This window comes from Diospyros lotus, chromosome 11 (genome assembly GCF_014633365.1).
Source record: "Diospyros lotus cultivar Yz01 chromosome 11, ASM1463336v1, whole genome shotgun sequence".
NCBI classification, from domain to species: domain Eukaryota; kingdom Viridiplantae; phylum Streptophyta; class Magnoliopsida; order Ericales; family Ebenaceae; genus Diospyros; species Diospyros lotus.
Window position 1 is genome coordinate 32210125 of NC_068348.1, and position 20166 is coordinate 32230290.

General features: G+C 33.7%; 2 protein-coding genes across 2 annotated transcripts; both read right to left on the reverse strand.

Annotated features, from left to right (window-relative positions):
* Window positions 1–958: 958 nt before the first annotated feature.
* On the reverse strand, window positions 959–2551 carry LOC127813686 (zinc finger protein CONSTANS-LIKE 4). The gene is made up of 2 exons (XM_052354796.1): window positions 1760–2551; window positions 959–1462 (listed from the first exon to the last, which is right to left on the reverse strand). Exons 1-2 carry the CDS (start codon window positions 2456–2458, stop codon window positions 1124–1126), a joined length of 1038 nt encoding a protein of 345 aa, XP_052210756.1. The 5' UTR covers window positions 2459–2551; the 3' UTR covers window positions 959–1123.
* A 16102-nt stretch (window positions 2552–18653) lies between these two features.
* LOC127813351 (protein GLUTAMINE DUMPER 2-like) lies at window positions 18654–19977 on the reverse strand. The gene has a single exon (XM_052354288.1). The coding sequence runs from the start codon at window positions 19755–19757 to the stop codon at window positions 19182–19184; it is 576 nt and encodes a 191-aa protein (XP_052210248.1). The 5' UTR covers window positions 19758–19977; the 3' UTR covers window positions 18654–19181.
* Window positions 19978–20166: the final 189 nt, after the last annotated feature.

Genomic DNA, 20166 nt, shown 5'->3' on the forward strand with positions numbered 1-20166 from the left:
GTAATATATATGAAGCATATGTTTGATCAAATGATTTTTTTGGGATGACAGTCCCATCCGGACACCCCGCCACCACACCCTTATAGTGTCAAACAGATAAGTCTGAATATTATCCATCAGTGATTGTGTGCGTTAGGATAGGATTCGAACCTAAAAACCAGGCTAGCTCACCTCCTCCGAGCCCCCAGCTGACCGCTGAAGCCACCTAAGGTGATCAAATGATTCTCTGTTCTTATTAATGACCAAACATATGTTTTTACTTTGTTACCCAAATCTTTTAGGGAACACCTCAAACTAACTATATTTATCAATATAGGACAATTAAACCAAAAGTCCATCCACCCTACTACATTGGCAATCTTCAACTCCATCGGTAGTTAGCGTCTCCAAAAAAAGTCTGGTAGCCTCACTAAACTTTGAAACCCAACTAACGTGAGATGTTCGAGAAAGAGAGAGAGAGAGAGAGAGTCACCTTTTAGTCATACCTAAAGAGAGAGCTACCCTTTAGTCATACCTAACCTAATGCCTAATGTGGGTAGGGGTCGTGAGGATAACAAACAGTCCCATGTTTTATTATTCTCAAGTCCAGACCAGATGAACTGTCTGTCTCCATGTGCCCGAGCCTATCCGTGGACCCAAATCCAGATGCAATGCCATCATCTCGAGGCACAACAAATAATTATTAAAAAATACACAGCTTTGAGCTTTCTTTCCCTAAAAAGCAAAATGGAACAATAAAACCCTATTTAATTAATAGTTCATCAACCCCCCCCCAGTATTTTATATTTAGCACTTTTAGCGGCTAATCCTTCTCTAATCAAATCCCACCAACCAATTGTCTTCCAGATTCTGATACCCTCCCAGAAGATTATCCCAGGAAAATAGTGACCCAGATCAAGTCGAGATCCGTCTTCTTTTCACTTCCAAAACTGTGATTACTTAAACAGCCCACAAGAGATGGCAAAAACACATCTGATTACACTTAAACAGAGTCGGGAAGAGAGTAGAGAGCTTCTACAAAATTAACGGTTACGAGTATATATACACATAATTTAATATGGCAAAAACAGGAAAAAAAAACACAGAAGGGACAACAGTAATGACAAGAACAGTAAGGATTACTTTAAAACGACGGGACGACGCCGTATCCTGCGTCGGCAGCGACCAAGGCCACCGGAGAGTTGTTGAACATGCCGTCGATCTCGACGTCCGTGCGCTTCGCGAAACGGCCTTTGATTCGGGGCCTCGTCTCGGCATAGGCCTTCCTCGAAGCGTATCGGATTGTTTTCTCGAACTTTCGGTTCTTCCGCTTCTCTCTGTACCTCAACACCCTCGCTTCCCTGTCGATCCCTGAGACAGCCACGGTGTCGGTTGCGGTCCGCTGTCCGATGGTGGTGGTTGAAACGTCCGCCATGGCGTTGTGGTCTGGCACCACTCCTACTTCCAGAGACGACGACGACACCTGTAATCAGACACCGTGAATGTATTGTAAGCAGCTCAGATCTAACACCCACTTTTTTTTGCGAGGAAAAATACTGAAATATTTGACAGTCCAATAAGATACTGGTTAACGAATCATGTAATCAAACTCGCGTGCGGAAATTAAGGATTCACAATTTTTCAACTTTTATCTCCAACTAAAATTCCAACAATTTGGCGACTGAAACAAGCGAAAAACAAAATAATATTCACTGAATTTTTACTTTCCAGGAAGTCAAAGATGGACGAGAAAGATTGGAGATGAGAAATGGTAGCATACACTTTGGCTGAGAGATTGGGAGCTGAAGTTGTAGAGAAAAGGCTTGGATCCAGTGTAGTCGAGGTCATAGCAAGGTAGACCGTCCACCAAGGAGGGAGGCTGATGAACGTTCTTGCTCCGCACCGGCACAACCCCGTCGGTAGCTGAGCTGTAGTGTTGCTGATGTTGATGTGGCTTCTGATCTCCGGCCATGATGTCAAGATCAAGATACGTATCAACATCGGAGAACAGATACTCAGCCGGCTTCAGATCGGGACTCTCCATGACCTTAGGGTTCGGAAGCAGCCAGGACGCGGCCTCGGCCTCCTCCTCCGCGGCCTCGCCGCCGTTGAGGTCCGAGAAGCAGCGGTCCTCGCCGCCTCCATGCGCGGTGGGGGACTTGATCGGACAGTCGTAGAACGGCGTGACCGGAAGGCGCTCGTGACGACGGGCCAGGGGATTGGCGGAGTGGATGTCGCGGTCGCAGGTGGCGCAGAGAGCTGCAGCGTCGGCCTTACAGGTGACGCTGGCCGGGGCCTGCTCGCACACCTCGCACATCCAGACCCGCGCGTGCCTTGACGCCAGTTTGTTCACGGCGTGGATCTTGGCGTCGCAGCCGACGCAGAGGAAGGCCGTGTCGGCGCGGCAGAACAGCGTCGCCGTCGCCGATTTGCAAGAGTCGCAGAGCTTGGCCGCGACAGTCCATGTATCTCCACCCATTCTCTCTCTCTCTCTTTCTATTTCTCTCTAGAACTGTATAGAAGCAGCTTCTGCGTGTGTTTTAGGTAATGGATTGTAGTCAACACCGTCCCCCGCTCTTAGCCCCTCTTCACACTCTCTCTCTCTCTCTCTCTCTGAGTATCGCTTTCCTTCTATCGACTGGATAGAGGATATCTGGGGAACGACCAATGAACGCGTGCCACGTAGAATCCTCTTAGCCAAATAAAACGCTTACAACTAGACCCGGAACGTCTAGTATTATACGCTTAATGGAACATTTTCTCAAAGCTATAATGAATTTGGCACTATTGCATTTGATTGCCATTTTTTCATAAAAAATCGTCATTTTTTACCTAAATTTTAATTTTTAAGACGCTTGATTTATTAATTTTTTTAGATAAATTATTTTCTAACTTTTAGTCAAGTTCTCACTTTCGCTGGAAATGATTTTTTTTATGAGGAGTCGTTTTAATTTTTTTGAGAATTCACGTATCGCGCATTATCTAACACTTTTTGTCCACCCAAATTTCATCGCACATTGCCAATTTCTCTAAGGTTTTTCTCTCCCATTCGGCATTGGCTTTGTCTCTTTTCTGTTCGTCGCCATCCACCACCAAAGACGAGCTCCGACTTCGTGTTCGTCTCTATCTCCACAAAAGACCATCTTCGATTCCGAATTCCACACCGTTGACGCATCTTCGTTTTCTTCCACGATAAGGTTTTTGATCTTGGTCTTCGTCCATCGGCCCTTCCCTTTCGTGTTCGTCGCCATCTCCGCTAAAGTCGACCTCTGATTCTGATTTTTAAACCATCGTTCATCTTCATCTTCATCCACGATAAGCTTTTCGCCTTGGAAATGATTTTTTTATGAGGAGTTGTTTTAATTTTTTTGAGAATTCACGTATCGCGCATTGTCTAACACTTTCTGTCCACCCAAATTTCATCGCGCATTGCCAATTTCTCTAGGGGTTTTCTCTCCCATTCGACATTGGCTTTGTCCCTTTTCTGTTCGTCGCCATCCACCACCAAAGATGAGCTCCGACTTCGTGTTCGTCTCTATCTCCACAAAAGACCATCTTCGATTCCTAATTCCACACCGTTGACGCATCTTCATTTTCTTCCACAATAAGGTTTTTGATCTTGGTCTTCGTCCACCGGCTCTTCCCTTTCGTGTTCGTCGCCATCTCCGCTAAAGTCGACCTCTGATTCCAATTTCTAGACTGTCATTCATCTTCATCTTCATCCATGATAAGCTTTTTGCCCTTCTTTTCTGGTTTTCGGCCACCTTCCAATTGACGATCGACACCCTTCGTTTTCTGGTTTTGCATTTTGCTTTATCCCTCTGTTTTCAATATTTACTTTTACCTTTTAATTGATATTTTGTTCGCATAGAGTTTTTGTTTACTTTTTTTTTCAAAGAAAATATTTTGCATGTATCTTATGTAAAGATGACTAATTTCATAAAAAAAATAGTAGCAATCAAACACCAAAAGTTAAAAAAGTATAACAAATTTTATGTAGAAAATTAAACCAATCAAATACCATTAATTAATAATTTTCATGCAAATCATTTCAGGCAATTGAATTGTTTAAAACTTATTTTCTTTTCATGCAAGTTTCAAGCTTGCAATCAAAGGCACCTTTAAAGTGGATTTGTTCATCTAATTTTAGATTAAATGATACACAAATATATTAATATTAATATTATATTAAATATAATATTTTAGTATATCAATATTATAAAGGTGTCTCAGATATATTATTATCGTCGAGATATAATAATAAATTTATAATTACAAAAAAATTATCTATAAGTTTTTAAGATATTGCAAGACAGAAAATATTTAGGTGTATGGGGGGGTGTCTATCGCGCAAGTCCTTCGATATCTAAATCAATCTCAATTGAAAAATAAAGAATTATTCAGATAACTTGTGTAAAAGTTCTTATATACTTGACGAATGAAGAGGCAGTCCTATTTATATAGGTTAAAAGTTAAAAGAAGAGAGTATCACATTAGGATTATTTGTTCTTCCTTTCAAAACACTAGTTTCAGAAGTTAGTAGCATTTTTCGATCGAAATTGCATTCGAAAAATCTTCGGAAACTTATAAGAGGGATTTTTTAATTTTTTATAATTTTTCGTTTTATCCTTTGCCCTTCTTTAAACTTGTTTATGGTTGAAACTAATTTTTGTGGGTCATACTCTTTTGCTTTTGACACATCATATATGAAAAAGCCTATCACACTAAAGATGAGAAGAAAAAATTGGATGGAATATTTATATTAGTACAAGGTAGCTTTGACAATGTTAGAAGATTCTATGGGTCGATAGGTTTTGTTCAAAGTCCCTACAATTGTGAGGAACCTATACTATACCCTACAATGTCAATTAGCTACAAAAAGAATAAAAAAGAAAAAAAAAATTCTATTTGAACTTGAATCTAGCTAAAAAAGGAAATAAAAAATCAACTCGATTTGAATAGATTTTTTAGTCGATTCAAAGCCACGACACCTCTTTCTAGAGATATTATTTCTTTTTTTTGTTAAGTAATTAAACGAGTAAGTTGGATGTTAAAAAGATTTTAGTGTAGCCGAAAATTAGTCTTGCCCTTTGCTAGCCTGGGCCCATGGAGGGCCCCCAAAATCACTTATTAATAAAAATATATGTGTATATATTTTTAATTTTTAAGATATAAAATTATTAATTCTATTTTATGTAAATTTTTATTTGAATTTATGTCCTATTTATTTTGTTATTTTATTTGGACGAGTAACCCATCATTCTCCAATTTTGTGGATTATTTTTCAATATTAAGTAATAAATAGTAAAATGTTATTTAGATGAAAACGCCTCCAACTCTTCAAGTCTACGTATCACTTTTTAATGTTAGGTAATGAATAATGATGTATAAAGTAACAAAGTAATAAAATAAAATAAAATTTGACGTTATTTTAGGAGGATAATTTGATAAAATAATTTTTTGGATGGCAAAAATTTTGTCTGAAAAATTTGCATTGATTTGGATATTAAAGAAAAAAATAAAAAAATGATAATTTTGTAATTTACAAAACCTAATCGTAGAATCTTCACATTTCTTTCTTATTTAATTCTTATTTTTTTAGATCTTTTCTTTTTGTCTATATTATCGATTGAAAAAAAAAATCTGTTGAACTTGAATACAAAAATTTAACCAATGATTTTGTATTTCAAAAATAAGTAAAATAAAAATTAAATAATTTTTAATATTATTTATATTATTAAAAAATTACCAAAATGACTCCCGGGTCACAAATATTTGTAAGCCGATCGTGGCCTTTGCCCCACCCCATGAGAGGCTTTGGACCGCTAATGCGAAGCACTACCTACCCAACATATTGCACTTATGGGTTGTCCATGAGTTCATGACATCGACAAGACTTCTTGTTAGATTTTAATACTAAGTAACAATTCATTAACCCCTTTATAAACTTAACTTATAAAGACGAGAGATCTATAAAACTTGTTTAAATTTCATGAAACTTAAATTCAATATCTTAAACTCATCAACAAAATTATTGACATGAACTCATGTTATCTATGGGTGTCATTTGTGGTGAATATGGGGATCGGAAGTACTGTTTGACAACAACATTTTATATTAATATTTTATATATATAGATGTAATTGGAAAGCATTTTTAAAGGGTTAATTTTATATTTTTGTACTTGTATTTTTAAGTTTTTTTTATATATTTATCTATTTTTTATTATTTTAATTATATTTATATACTTAGTATTTTTGAGTCAATTTAACTCTTATATTTTGATGAGTTAAAAAAATAAGTTTAATTAAATTAATTTACTTTATTTTTTTTATATATTAAAATATAAAAATTAAATTAAGTCAAAAATACACATACAGATATGTAATTAAAATAACAAAAAAATAGATTATTATATAAAAAATATTAAAATATAAAATTTAAATTTACTCAAAAATATATGTTAATTGAAATAATTAAAAATTTAAATAATTATAAAAATATAATGGTAAAAATATGAGATTTGTTATTTTTTTTCAGGAGGATATATATGTGCGCGCGCGGGTGCGGGTAGGCATAATAGGTGGGGGAGTAGGGAAGAATGGAGGGCTGTCGTATAGGATGGGGTGGTAACGGTGGGGGCAGGTGAGGTGGGGGTGGTGGGTGGGGGTGGGGGGGCCGCCTGGGCTGGGCTGATCGCTGGCTTGGCCTTTTCAAATTCTATAAAAAGACGTGAAAGCAAGCAAGGAGAGAAGGAAGGAAGGAGCAGCCTGATAATAATGGAGACATGGAGAGAGTTGGGAGTGGGCCCCACGCGGATGCTGCCATCCCGTGCGGGGTCCTGAGTTGTCCTCTTTTATCATTATCACGTTTTGTCACAGTTTATTAATTTAAATTTAATTAAATATTTATTTTATTATTTTTGTTTGATAATAAACATAAAATATTATATTATTCTTCAATGGTCCCTCATTTAAAATATATATATATTTTTTTTAATTTGCAGGTGACCACACTTTAGTTATAATTTTTATTGATATTTTTAATTGACACTTTATGTATTAATATATTATACTGATATGATATCACAAAATTATTGAAATGTCTCTTTAGTCTAAACTTGGCACATGTATATATCTTAAGCATACATAGATGACACATATTAGTCAGAATGAGAACTTAAATCTAAATCCCAAAAGATTCTTGGTAAAAGGGGAAAGATTCAATCTCATTCTCATTAGGTTTGAGAATCCTCCCTAAACCAACAAGATAGGAGCTTAAGAATCTCAGTGCCCATTATGAGTACTTCTCAATTGTCTTATAAAAGGTAGAGATTCATTTTTAGGTACAACATCTAATCTGAGTTTACTTTCAATTCAACCCCATACTTATATTTTTTTCTTTATTAACTTGAACATCGAAGGCCAAATCAAGAGACCTTTCTGCACACCTTTGCATATGCGACTCTTGAGGTTGAGATCTTAAAACAACGTGTTTATCTTGTAAGTGTAATTCCTGAGGTGCCAACTTCAAAGTATGGATCCTAGAATCAAGATCCCAATACAGTGTGTGATGATTGATCCCATAATCATAAAATAATATTTTATAAAGTTTCAGACATTACAATATTTTATTAAATAAAAAATAAATTTTTAAAAGCGATATGTCCACCTTTCTCTTTCTCTCATTTTCCATCAAGAATAATAATAAGGACCAAGTAGGTGAATCAATTAAGTATTTATTGTACTCCATTGTCTTGTCTTACATTATAACAACAATACTTGTTATGGGATACCCTAGAAAAATCAAACTAAAATTTAAGTATCCAAGAAGATTGAAAACTCGGAAGAGTCTTTCGAGAAAAAGTCTCTTGATAACTCCAAAGAGTCTTTGGGGTAGCCATTTTTTTAAGCCTTAAAGCTCAAGACTCATCTCGAAGAGTTTTTTCGGGTCAACCTCTTTATCTCGAAGAGTCTTTGAGGTCTTCAGGGAGAGTCTTATCCGAAGGATTCTCTTCCGAGGCATCTCATCTTTAAAGGTACCATCAGGCCCTCCAACCTTATCTGCAGCCTTTTCGTCCAAAGAGTTGGGCCATCTCAACTTGCCACGTGCCCTAACCATCGAAGCTTATAAATACCCCTCGAGTTCGTGTCATGTAGATCCAAATCTAGCACCTGAAGATTTAGACCTAACAGTTCAGATCCAAACTTATTTGAGGACACTCATCTAGAGACTCATCCGAAGCCTCATACAACATACATTTATACTTCATTCTACAGCATGACATTATTTGACTTTGATATCGGAGAGCTAGCGTGAGAGAGTTCCTCACGTGCCTTCTCATTATGCCTGTGTTGCAGACTCATTGAAAACCTCAAGGCATAGCACCTTCTAAAGACTCTCCCAACTTTCTTAGAGCCAAGCCATCTAGAAACCCAAGTCTTCGAGGAAGAAGTCTGTTGAAGACCAGCCATTCGAAGACTAGGGCATCCTTTTAGCTCTCTTGAGAATTGATCAAGCTTGACCATGAGAATCATACTCTCTCAGACAAGTGGATCAAGTCATCATCTTGTCGTGCGCTTACTAACACTCATTGCCGGCACATACCTTACTCCCCATTTTCTTGCGCAAGGATTTGTTAAGTTATTTTTCTAGAATATATAAATTTAATTGTTATATTCCAACAAAACAATATTAAACAAAAATAGTATTTACAATCGAATGTATTTTTAAATTTATCAACGTTAAAAACACATAATAAATGTCTGATTAATATTTGTTACCATGTTTATTAATGTTAAAATAGTAATATCATCTTTAAAATGATGGGTCTCGTCAAGAATTATTGTTATAATACACTTTATATGTAATAATAAAATTTATAGATCATTTAGTTTATATATTTAAACTCGCACCAAATTTCGTACAATGATTTCTTGCACATGATATTACTTTACAAAAATATATTGGGAATAGATTAATTTAATAGGCCTCAGAAAATATTGAGCAATCGGTTCCCTAATGGGCCGATACCACTCAAAACCATCATGGGCCGAAACAAAGTTGGAGCCCATTAATGTTCTTACATTTATTTATTTATTAATTTTCAGTTGAAATTACTAGTGCAAAATTTTAAATTTTATTTTCACTTAAAATCGACCAAGTTTATTTGCCCAGTTTCCAAAAGTGTAAATTATCAATTTGTGAGCCCCAGTTTTGTCATTTCATTTGTGACCCAACAGCCCAAGAGTGCAGTCCGACCCATTTTATAATATTCTTTGCAGGCCATGGACTCGACCCGGCCGGTTTGGTATTCTTTTGAACCCACAGCCCGTTACTTTCAAAACTTGCTCAAATTACTCGGCAAGGAAAATTTTGAAAAATTCTCAAAATGTCCAAAAACACCCCCCCCCCCCCCCCCCGCCCCCAAAAAAAAACGTGGTTAGACCATTTTGTAATATTTAAAAATGCATTTATGTCTTACAACTATGTTAAAAATAGAAGTAATTTCATTTTTACTATCCCAACAATGACGTTAGAGATAAAAATAACGTATATTTATATTTACTTGAAGAGATAATTGAATTTATGTTTATATTTGATTGATTAGTTATTTTTTATAATTTCATATATTAAAAATTATATTTACAAAATAGTCTCCTATATTTTTGTTTTCATTTAGGAGTTTTCTTTGCATTTCTATTTTCTACTTTATTTTAAAATTGTTGTCTTTTCATTTTCCATTTGATATTATATTCATTTCCATGCAATCTAGCCAAAGGATAAAATCAAAATTGATTATGAAATTTAATAAGATGGATGAACACCCAGCAAGATATTCATGTACTTTTATAATTTTTTTTATATTTATGGGCTATGTAGAGTGGAAATAGTCGGTTTGATGACTAAACCGACCAAAATCTACTAACTGATTAAATTGAACTGTGAAGTAAAATCGAACCGAACCGACTAATTAACTAAAAAATCAAACTAATCGATAATTAAAAAAATCGAACCGAAACCGATCGATAAATCGAAGTAATAAATAAAAAATATACAAAATCGAAAAAAAAAACGTCGTTTTGTAAACATCAAAATAACATTGTTTTAAAATTCGATCAATTCAGTTGATTTAGTTATTCCAACCAAAAAATTAAATTGAAAATCTAACTTTTAAGAAAAATTAATCGGATTAAACCAATATAAGAAAAAAATCAAATACAACTGACAAATTCAATTGATTCAGTTGAATTAATTCAGATAAATCAAACTTTTACTGGCATGCGTGCAATATAGTATGTAATTTCATTGGATTGCAACAAATATGGCAGCAATATTTATATCAATTGGATGAGTATAGTGAAGAAGGGGTGTCAACTTCTGTGTTGGCTAGCATTTAAATTGAAAGCGAGACTGCACTTGTACACTGGGCCAACTTTAGTGTTGGGTGGGGGGGGGCCTGCGTCCATGTGAGTGACCCTAAATTGCACAATTAGGGCTTCCAACTGCAATGTCACTAGAGCCAGGCAACCATAGTTAAAGGGCTATTTCTGGAATTTCCAATTAATATTATAAGATACTGATCCTAGTGTTACAAATAGAAGAGTCCAGTATCTAAGTTTGGCTGGATTTTCTTGGAAGAAGATTCTAGAGAACACTGACATTTTAATCAGTTTTCTCAAAATGCCTTGCTGTCTTGTAATTTTCAATCTCTCAATATCTATATTTATTATATCTCTATCTAATCTATACATATATATCGCACACATATATTTTTACTTTTTTTTGGTATGATCATTCAATTTTTTTTGTTATTTTAATTATACGCTGAATTTAATTTTTGAGTCAATTTAACTAATCTATTTTGACCTTTTTTTTTATGTGATAACTCAAACTTTTTTCGTTATTTCGATTACATCATTGAATTTGTAATTTCAAGTCAATTTAATTCTTATACTCTTATGTGTAAAAACAAAAAAAAATAAAGTGAGATAAAAAATTATTCGCTACACTCTGTTCACGTCAAAATATAAGAATTAAATTAATTCGAAATACAGATTCATTGGTGTAATCGAAACAATAAAAAGTTTGGGTTATCATTTAAAAAAAATAGTCAAAATATAAGAATTAAATTAATTCGAAAATATAGATCCAGAGGTATAATCAAAATAATGAAAAATTCGAGTTGACACACACAAAAAATATTAAAACATAATGATAAAAATATAAATTTGGCCAATAAATCATGAATATATGCACATGTATGTATGTGTGAGTATGTAGAGATATCTATATCCATGTCCCATGTGTATGTATATGTGTGTATGCGTGTCCAAAATGCTTCCCTCTTAGTGACCTATTTGGTCACCCAACATGGATATTTTTGAGTATAAGGGTGATGATAATGTTGTAATTAAAGTCTAGCATAGGGCACTATTGATCTTATAAATGACAAGTGTGAGAAAGAATGACAGCTGAAACTAGTTTTGCAAATTCTATTTTAATGAATGGGGCGGGAAGGGAGTGGTTGGCCTTGCTTATTCTATACAATGTTGCTTAAAATCTAAACTCTTTATCTCTTTTGTAAAAAGAATTTAAGTGTATATATAAAGAATTTTGTTTGAATAGAAGAATATCAAAATTTAAAATGAAAATGTTACTTGATTGCTTAAGAATAACACTTGATTAGATACTTTTGTATTAATATATTATGTTATGTGTCTAATCAATAAAAGTGTTATTCTTGTTACGACGTAATAAATTAATTTTTTTATATAAGAAAGTGTTTTGTGGAGTTTTTGAAAGACTTGCAAAGAATAAATCGATTAGGAAGTGCGAGCGAAGTCACTCACAAACTCTTTGATACTTAATTCAGTTTTTTATTCAAAGTAAAATTATAGTTTCAATAAGATTGCGAGTATACCTGAACAAAAAAAGTGACTCTCTTATTTATAGAGATGAGAGTAATTAAAGAATTGCATCATTTAGTGAATATTTTGAGTTTTCTTTCAAATTTGTAGATAAAAATATCAAAAAATTTCTTGAATAATAGTAGTCAAGTAATTTATAAATTTTTGAAAGTGTCTTTTGAAGTCATTTATAAAGACTCTTTTAAGTGAAATCACTCACTTTCAGCCTTAGTCTCTCAAGATAGATCACTCATGGACCTGTCTCTTGGTTTAGTCTCTCATTTAAATGTCTCGCTCAAATCATAGATGGATCATGAGCTTCTTTACTCAGTTTAACCTTATCTTTAGACATAAATTCATTTTCTCACACACTACAAATAAAATACGATAATATAAAAGTGTTACAAGTGGGTATAACAAAGTGGCATTTGGATTTGGGAATTCAAAACCATCACACACTGGTTGATGTGGACCTCTCCACTACATGCATTGGGATTGATTAGATTCTTTGTTTTTGATGACGACAGGGATAGAAGCAGTACTACGCTTGCATATTCCGAAAGACTGAAATCTGTCAATTCTGTGGGCTTCTCCATCTTTTCATTATTTTGATGAAATAAAGCATTGTAGATGAGATGAACGTACACACCTCCATAAACTAGCTAGCTAGCTAGCCAGCCCACCCACCACCACCAGCTGTCTCTAATCTAGCTTCAAAAGATGATGATTCATCATGTCAAGAGCATTGACATTCATTCCAACAGTCACAAACTCACAGTGAAACACAGCCCCCATATCAACGTCCTTTTTTAGCCAATGCAACTGGGGCCAGGCCAATCAACACTTGTGTTTTGGCAGAAATGGAATGCGCTAGTAAAGTGTCAAAACCATTCCTCCAGGCAGCTACTTCCATTTCGTCCATCTTTATCTGTCAGATCATGCCATGCCATGCCATTTGATCAACTTGTTTGAATTATGATCAGTTTGTTGCTTACCGAATAGAATTACACTACGAGAATTTTGGATTTTAACGACAGATTAATGATGGACTTTTTTCGTTATTGAAGAAATCATAAAAAAATTTTGAGACAGATCCGTCGCCAATTTAGTGACAGAAAATTTTCGTTTAAAATTTAGCGATGAAAATTTTCGTGACTATTTTTTTAAAAAAAATTAAAATTTATTTTAGCGAGAGAATATTTCGTCGCTATTTTATAAATAAAAAAGTAAAAATATAAAATAATAATAATAATTAAAAAATAAAAAATATTTACACTACAACTGACAAACTTAAAATTATTAAAAAAGAAGATAATTAATTAATACTTAAATATTTAAACTTTAAATATAATCAAAAACAGAATAAAATTAGAATCCTAACAAACATTTCTAATAATTTACTGAAAACAAATAAAATATATAAATAAATAAAATAACACACACAAAAAAAAGAAACATAAAAAATATATAATCAGCAAACAACATAATAAATAATTTTTTAATGAAATAACATAAACAAAAACATATAAAAGAAACAAAAGAACATATAAAAGAAATAAATAATTTCTTTCTTTTTGGCTTGGAAAGAAAGAAAAATAAAAAAGAAATTAAACAAAAAAAATAAATTAATACTGAAAACACTTCAAATTTACTTAAATTTAACATGAGTTGCAAACAAATTTTAAAAATAAAAAGTAAAATAAATATCCAAAAAATAAAAAAAATAATTTAACCTTGGCGAAAGCGAGGGGTTGCAAGCTAGAGACGTGGGCTAGGGCGAGGGGTAGCAAGCAAGGGCGACAGAGCGAGCAAGCGAGAGACGAGGGCAAGCCGCGAGCGAGAAACAAGGGCGAGTAGCGAGAGGCAAGGACTAGCAGCGAGAGGCGAGGGCGATACAGCAAGTGAGAGCGAGAGAGTGTTGGCGAGACAGCGAGGGCGAGGCCATGAGCGAGAGCGATGGCGAGACAACGAAGGCGAGGGCAAGGTCGCTAGCGAGAGCGAGGCTGCAAGCGAGAGGCGAAATCGAGTGAGGGCGAAGCAGCGAGCAAGAGCGGGTGAAGGCGAAGCAGCGAGCGAAAGCGGGGGCGAGGGCAAGAAGCCAAAAAGGGTTAGAGATTTAGGGGGAGGGGAGACTTAGGGATTTTTGGGGGAAAGAGGGAGATTTGGTTAAAAAAGAGGTGGGGAGTTTCTTGCCTATTGGATTTAATTTTTTTAATATTTATTAATTAAATAAAAAATAATATAATTTATAAAAATAATAGAAAGAATTATTTAATTGATAAAAATAATGTAATTTAAATAAAATTTTATTATTAAATAATTTAAATAAAATCTTATTGTAATTATCTAAAAATTTAATTATATTATAAATCTAATAATTATAATAAATTAATTTGATATATTAAATTATTTATTAATAGTTTGTTATCTTAAAAAATTAATTTTTTTCTATAAATAAAAATTATACTAAACGAATTTTAAATTGCTAAATTTCATCTATAACTCAGAGACAAAATTAAAGAGCACAAATAATAAAGATATATATTTATTTTTTTCTTGGCCAACATTAATATTTTATACATAACACTTAAACTTTAAAAATAAAAATTAACCCTTATAATTTTTTTATAGTATAACTATTAAAGGGGAAAATCATTTCATATCTTCGTCCGAAAACTATTCCAAACTTATCTTGATACTTTGTTATCCTAATCAACACATGTCACTTCTCTAGTTGTTTATTATGAATGACTTAATTATACATTTAATTGTGTTACAATGTTTATAAATTAGATAATGCCATATGATATTGTTATCGAGTATAAGACACAATGTCATCCATATATTATAGTTTTTAAATTTTTTAGATTAGCGAAAAATTCTCCTATTTATAAAGAAAAAGAGATTGACAAATAGCTCATAGACTCCTTTTTATATAATGTAGTCTCACAATATTGTTTCAATTTTATGATTTCTAAAATTTAAAATAAAAAAATTTCAATAATATTATGATTTTTAAATTTTTTATTTATTTTTTAAATGTAGTGTCTGTTTACATTTTGTACACATTTAATAAATATTACAAATAATTAATTATTATATATTTAATATATTTTTTATTTTATACACATGAAATATATTAATTGATGTAGTTAGAATTTAGTAATATTATGATTTTTAATATTAATATATTTATTTAAATTTTATAAATTAATTTTTTTATATTCATCTCATGTTTAAATGTATATTTAATTTTTTATAAAATTGAAATATTTATATATTTTAATATTCATCCCAAATTTAAATATTTATAAATTAATTGAATAAAAAAATTAAAAATTAAAAAATTAAAGCGGGCTAACTTTAATTTTTTAATTTTTTTGTTATTTAAATTAATTTTAATTTTAAATTTTTTATTATAAAATTTAGCACTAAAATCTATTTCCGTCACTAAATTTTAATAATAAAAAATTTAAATTTAAAATTTTATTTTAATTATTTAAATTAATATTAAAATTAATTTTTTATTTTTAAATTTTGCGACAGAATTTATTTTCCATCTCTAAAATTAGTAATAGAAAAAAATTATGTCACTAAAATTAGCAACGAATTATTGTTTTCGTCGCTAAAAAAAAAAATTTTTTACTTTATTTTTTTAGCGACAGAATTTTTTTCCGTCGCAAAAACCCGTCGTTAATTCTCTAATTTTTTTTTTTGTAATGCATCGCAATTCCTTCACAAAATAGCGACGAAATTATCCGTCGCTAAAAATCCGTTGCTAAATCCCTTTTTTCTTGTAATGTTAGTTATGCAATAATGGTAAATTTGTTCAACTATTTTGGCCAGTAAGATGTCACATTGTGTTAGGATTTACTGTCTCAAATAGACAAATTTTTCAAGATGTAGGCCTCCCCAAAGGTAACAAAGGTTTGCAGAGATTTCTTTGAGCCAACCAGAGATCGACTCTGTAGGCAGAAGGAAGCTTGACTATAAGACACACCCATCCAGCAAGGTGAAAATCAGCCTTAGTGATCCAATGGTGTCGAAGTGGAAGGGCCATCCCTCAACGAATGAAAGTTACTCTAAAAATAACAGGTTACTCTTTCTAAGAGCTCACATTGATAGATTTGGCACCTCAATATTGATCAATGTTACAGGTTCAAAAGACATTGTTGTAGCAAAAATTAAAAAAAACGAAGTTATAAAAAAAAATCTTGAGTTGAGTCGTGTAGACAAAATCATTTTTTTTAAGAAGTTTCACGACTTTTCCTAAGATTGTGCAAGTAGTATGATACCTCTATCGCCCTCGGGATAAAACAACCCAGAATCACATCTGTCTCTTACACTGAATAAGGCCGGAATACAAACACCTTCTGATTTTTCAAAATATTAGAAACAATTAGAAATTTGTCAGTTGATAGAATAATTTTTTCCTTTGAATGTTGTTTTTTTTATTTATCAGAAACTACCACTTCTCCTTATTTAAATAGCAAAAAAAAAAAAAAACAATAGTAAAGAAGAAGAAATAGGGAAGAAAACGTCGAGAGAGAGGAGGAGATCATGAAGAGATTTTTTTTTAAAAAAAAATCAGGTAATATAGTTTAAAGAAAATTGTGGACTGAATGTCCCCTTTAGTTTAGAAACAATAGCATGCACAAGAGGTCACAATCTTTAAGAGATAAATACTGATTCTTTTATGAAAAAATTTACACATATTCTAATATACACAGACAACATGAAACAGAATAAACGACCAACAATAGATTCTCTCTTTGGGGAGACAATTACTCTCTTGATCCTAGTTTTCTAGAGATAGTTATTGTGGCATAGTTATAACTTATGTATTTAAACTTCATTCACAAAATATTTGAAACTATTGTGAAGATTTTTGGGTTCTCTACCACCCTTAAACTAGCCCATTCTATTTGTCAAATTAGGTGAGAAAGGTAGGAAGAAATCTCATCTCTCTAGCGTTGCTAATAATAAATTTTAAACGAAATATATCGCCCTATAATTAGGAGATACTATTCTAATTAAGAAATCACATAAGTGGATCCAACAAAATGTTGGAACTTAAGATTGTTTCACTACTTGAAGGGTGAATTGAGGAGGTAGTGATGAGCTTTCAAATTAAAGATCCCTTGCAATAACCCACTTCCCTTGAAATGTGGCTTTCAACTTTGACTCAATAATAGAGCTCTTGCCATTGTAGTGCCTCATCTTTATGGTGGGGTTCAGGTGGTTTGGAATTGAGTGAAATAAAGCTCATTTCACTCAAGGCTTGCAAACCAATATAATGTTTTTGATTTTCCTTTTTGACTGCTATTTTATCCTTTTGTTGTACTTTGAGCAAAGACATGCAAATACTATCACTGTAAAACTCCACTCATATTGGATAGCTCTTTATGATTATCTACCGCCATAACACTAGCATTAGCATTCCAAAAGGAGATCAATGATTGACCTATATATTAATTAGTTAATTAGAATATCAATGTTTACTCTTAATAGTTTCCTTAATTCCAAACTAGGTGTTAATCTCTTAAACAAAAGTTGATTTATTATGGATAGTATACTTCTTAATGCTTTGTGTCTGTTTTCTAATATTAGTTTATTATAAATAGTAAATAATATGTCAATATATAAATACCATTAAAAAATGTTACGAGTATCAAAATAATATTTTCGTTAACTAATTGAGTAAGTTGAGATAGGAATCAATCTTATCATTTTGCACGAGTGGGGGAATGTGCATAACTTAGGAAGAATCAAAATGTTTTCCTTTCATCTTTTTCTTTTCCTCTATTGCTTTTCCTCCTTGTAATCTACTTTCTAGTAATCCAAACAAGCATAAAAAAGAAAAGAAAATAAGGTAGCAAGTGATTAGAAGTATATGTACACCCACACACACAAGAATTGCATTGGGGTCCACAGTAGTGATGAGACATGCATTTGGGTCCTCATTTCTTGCTTAATGTCCCACTTTGTCAATTATATATGTGGCCTTGACCCTTATTGCTCTTGGAAAGGCAACCACTCACAATAAGATTCAAAATTTTAAAATACCAATTAACTACAGTGTGGGAAAGTTTGAGAAATTTAGTGGGTTCTTAAATTTATTTAAGTGTTAGTTTTAATATTGAATATTTATTATTTAGTTTTTAACATATTTGTTAGGTTAATCAGAATTGGACATCTCACTTAATTAAGAACCCCCAGGTCCCAATAAGAAATTAACTTAGGATGCAATGCGGGAGAATTGGGGCATTTGAGTACAACCACCTACCTACCCACCTACCTCCATTCAATTACAAGCCTTACTCTCCAAGGTTGGCAACCTATATATATATATATTTACACTAGTAGAGGTGTTACATATATTATGCATGAATAAGTTAAAAAATAAAATATTTTTGACAATTGGTAGCCATGATTGAAGTTTTACTTCTTTTAGGCAAAGTCCAAATGAAGGAACGATTTGATATAATGGTAAAATTATTAAGTCAAAACAAAATATATGAATAGTATTTTAAGAATTCATTAAGGTTTCATAATTTCAAGGTATTATTTTTGCTTGTAAAATAGAATAGATGGTGACCCTATGCCACTATAAATACTAATTGCCTATAATTTATTCACTAATTGGGAGTTGGTTGCAATGGAACAGCTCCTTGGGAAGCACACTAGCTAGCTAGCAAGTCTGCTGGGTATAGCTATGAGTAGAGAGAGACCAGATGGATAGAAGTAAGTAAATGAGACGCACAGTTGCATTAATTAGCTCGGCGGGTTTCGCATTGCCGCATACCATCCATCAGCACACGGAACACCCGCCACCGCCACCGCCACCGGCTGAACAGCATAACTTTTTACACGTTGCTTCCCCAACCCAGAAACCCTCTTATTCAGCCACGTATCCCTGTTAACTCTGCATAAATCCCAATAAAATTCACAGAATAGATTACCTCAGAGCCCTCTCCCTCTCCACCTCTTTCTTCAAGTGTCCGCCGGAGACAGTGGCGGGACCTGTGTCGCCGGCGGTCACATCAAGAACCATCGTGGGCTGTTAAGAATATATGCAATCCTCCTCTCCTTTGCTTTATTCTCTCCTCAACATTTTCCAAATTACCATAACGATTTATGCACTTTGGCAGATGCATATTATAAATATATATATATTTATAAATTTCTTGAATTCGAATATGGTGAATAAATTTCTCTTTGTTAAATTAATTAACAAACAGAAAACCCTTATCTTTAATCTTCTCTCTAAAAAATTGTTAAAACATAGCTAGCTCATTGGCTTCGCTCTTGGTTCTCTGGACAATCTGTATTTTCTCTTGAACTTCCGGCGGCGGCTGGGGCGGCGGCAGTTTGATCATGAAGACCCACCTCTGTTTTGGGCTTCTCAGCCACTTGGGCCTTGTCTTCTCTAGCATTAGGAAACGAGGAAGCTTTGCTGATTGACATGGCCGGCGTGGCAAGAAAAGTTGGCTTCACATCGCCGGCCATTATCACCAGTATCTTCTCTTCAAACTCCGGCAATGCCTTCCCGGGGCAAACTTCCGGGTTATCATGGCCACCCTCCAGATCTCTCTCCTCACCTTCATCACGAGTTTCCCCATTCTCCAAATGGCCAGCGAGCTTCCAGTACGAGCAGGCCAGGATCAAGAGGGCGAAGGCAATCAGACCCAGCATCGCCGCCAGGCCGCCGAAGAGGTACGGCACCGGAGAGTGCCACGGCGAGCTTTGCACCGTAGTCGCCGCCGCCAGCGGTGGTGGAACTGTCCCCTTTCCGGCCGCTGTAACACTAGTTGTTGTCGTTGTTGGCAGTGAAGGGTTAGAGAAACCACCGGCTCTGGTTTCCTCCATTGAATCTCTTTTTCAGTTCCTTCCTATCTCCAAATTCTCTTGTGTTTCTTCAGGGACAGGTGGGTGAGGCTTAGAGAGGATTGGTGTTTGGGTTTGAGAAGCTGGGGAATGAGGAGATGGCTATTTATAAGAGGAAAGGAGGGGGAGAGAGAGAGAGAGAGAGAGAGAGAGAGCTTTATTTGAATTAGCTAGATCACGGAGCTTGAGCAGCTGATAAACAGGGGTTACTTCAGGACTGTTGGAGGTAGGGAACTGTGATCCTCTGTATCAGGATGATGTCTTCATGGGAATGTTTGTGGGTCCAACTGGTAGGGTGTTTTAGAGTCGTGTTTGGCTGCATAATGATCATATTTTGTCACGTATTCATGATTAAAAACTTATATTATGATATAATTTCTTCAATTTTAAT

Coding starts and splice junctions, on each gene's coding strand:
- LOC127813686 (XM_052354796.1), bottom strand. CDS start 2,458: ATGGGTGGAGATACATGGACTGTCGCGGCCAAGCTCTGCGACTCTTGC. Junction 1,463..1,759: donor CCCAATCTCTCAGCCAAAGT/GTATGCTACCAT, acceptor GTCTGATTACAG/GTGTCGTCGTCGTCTCTGGA.
- LOC127813351 (XM_052354288.1), bottom strand. CDS start 19,757: ATGGAGGAAACCAGAGCCGGTGGTTTCTCTAACCCTTCACTGCCAACA.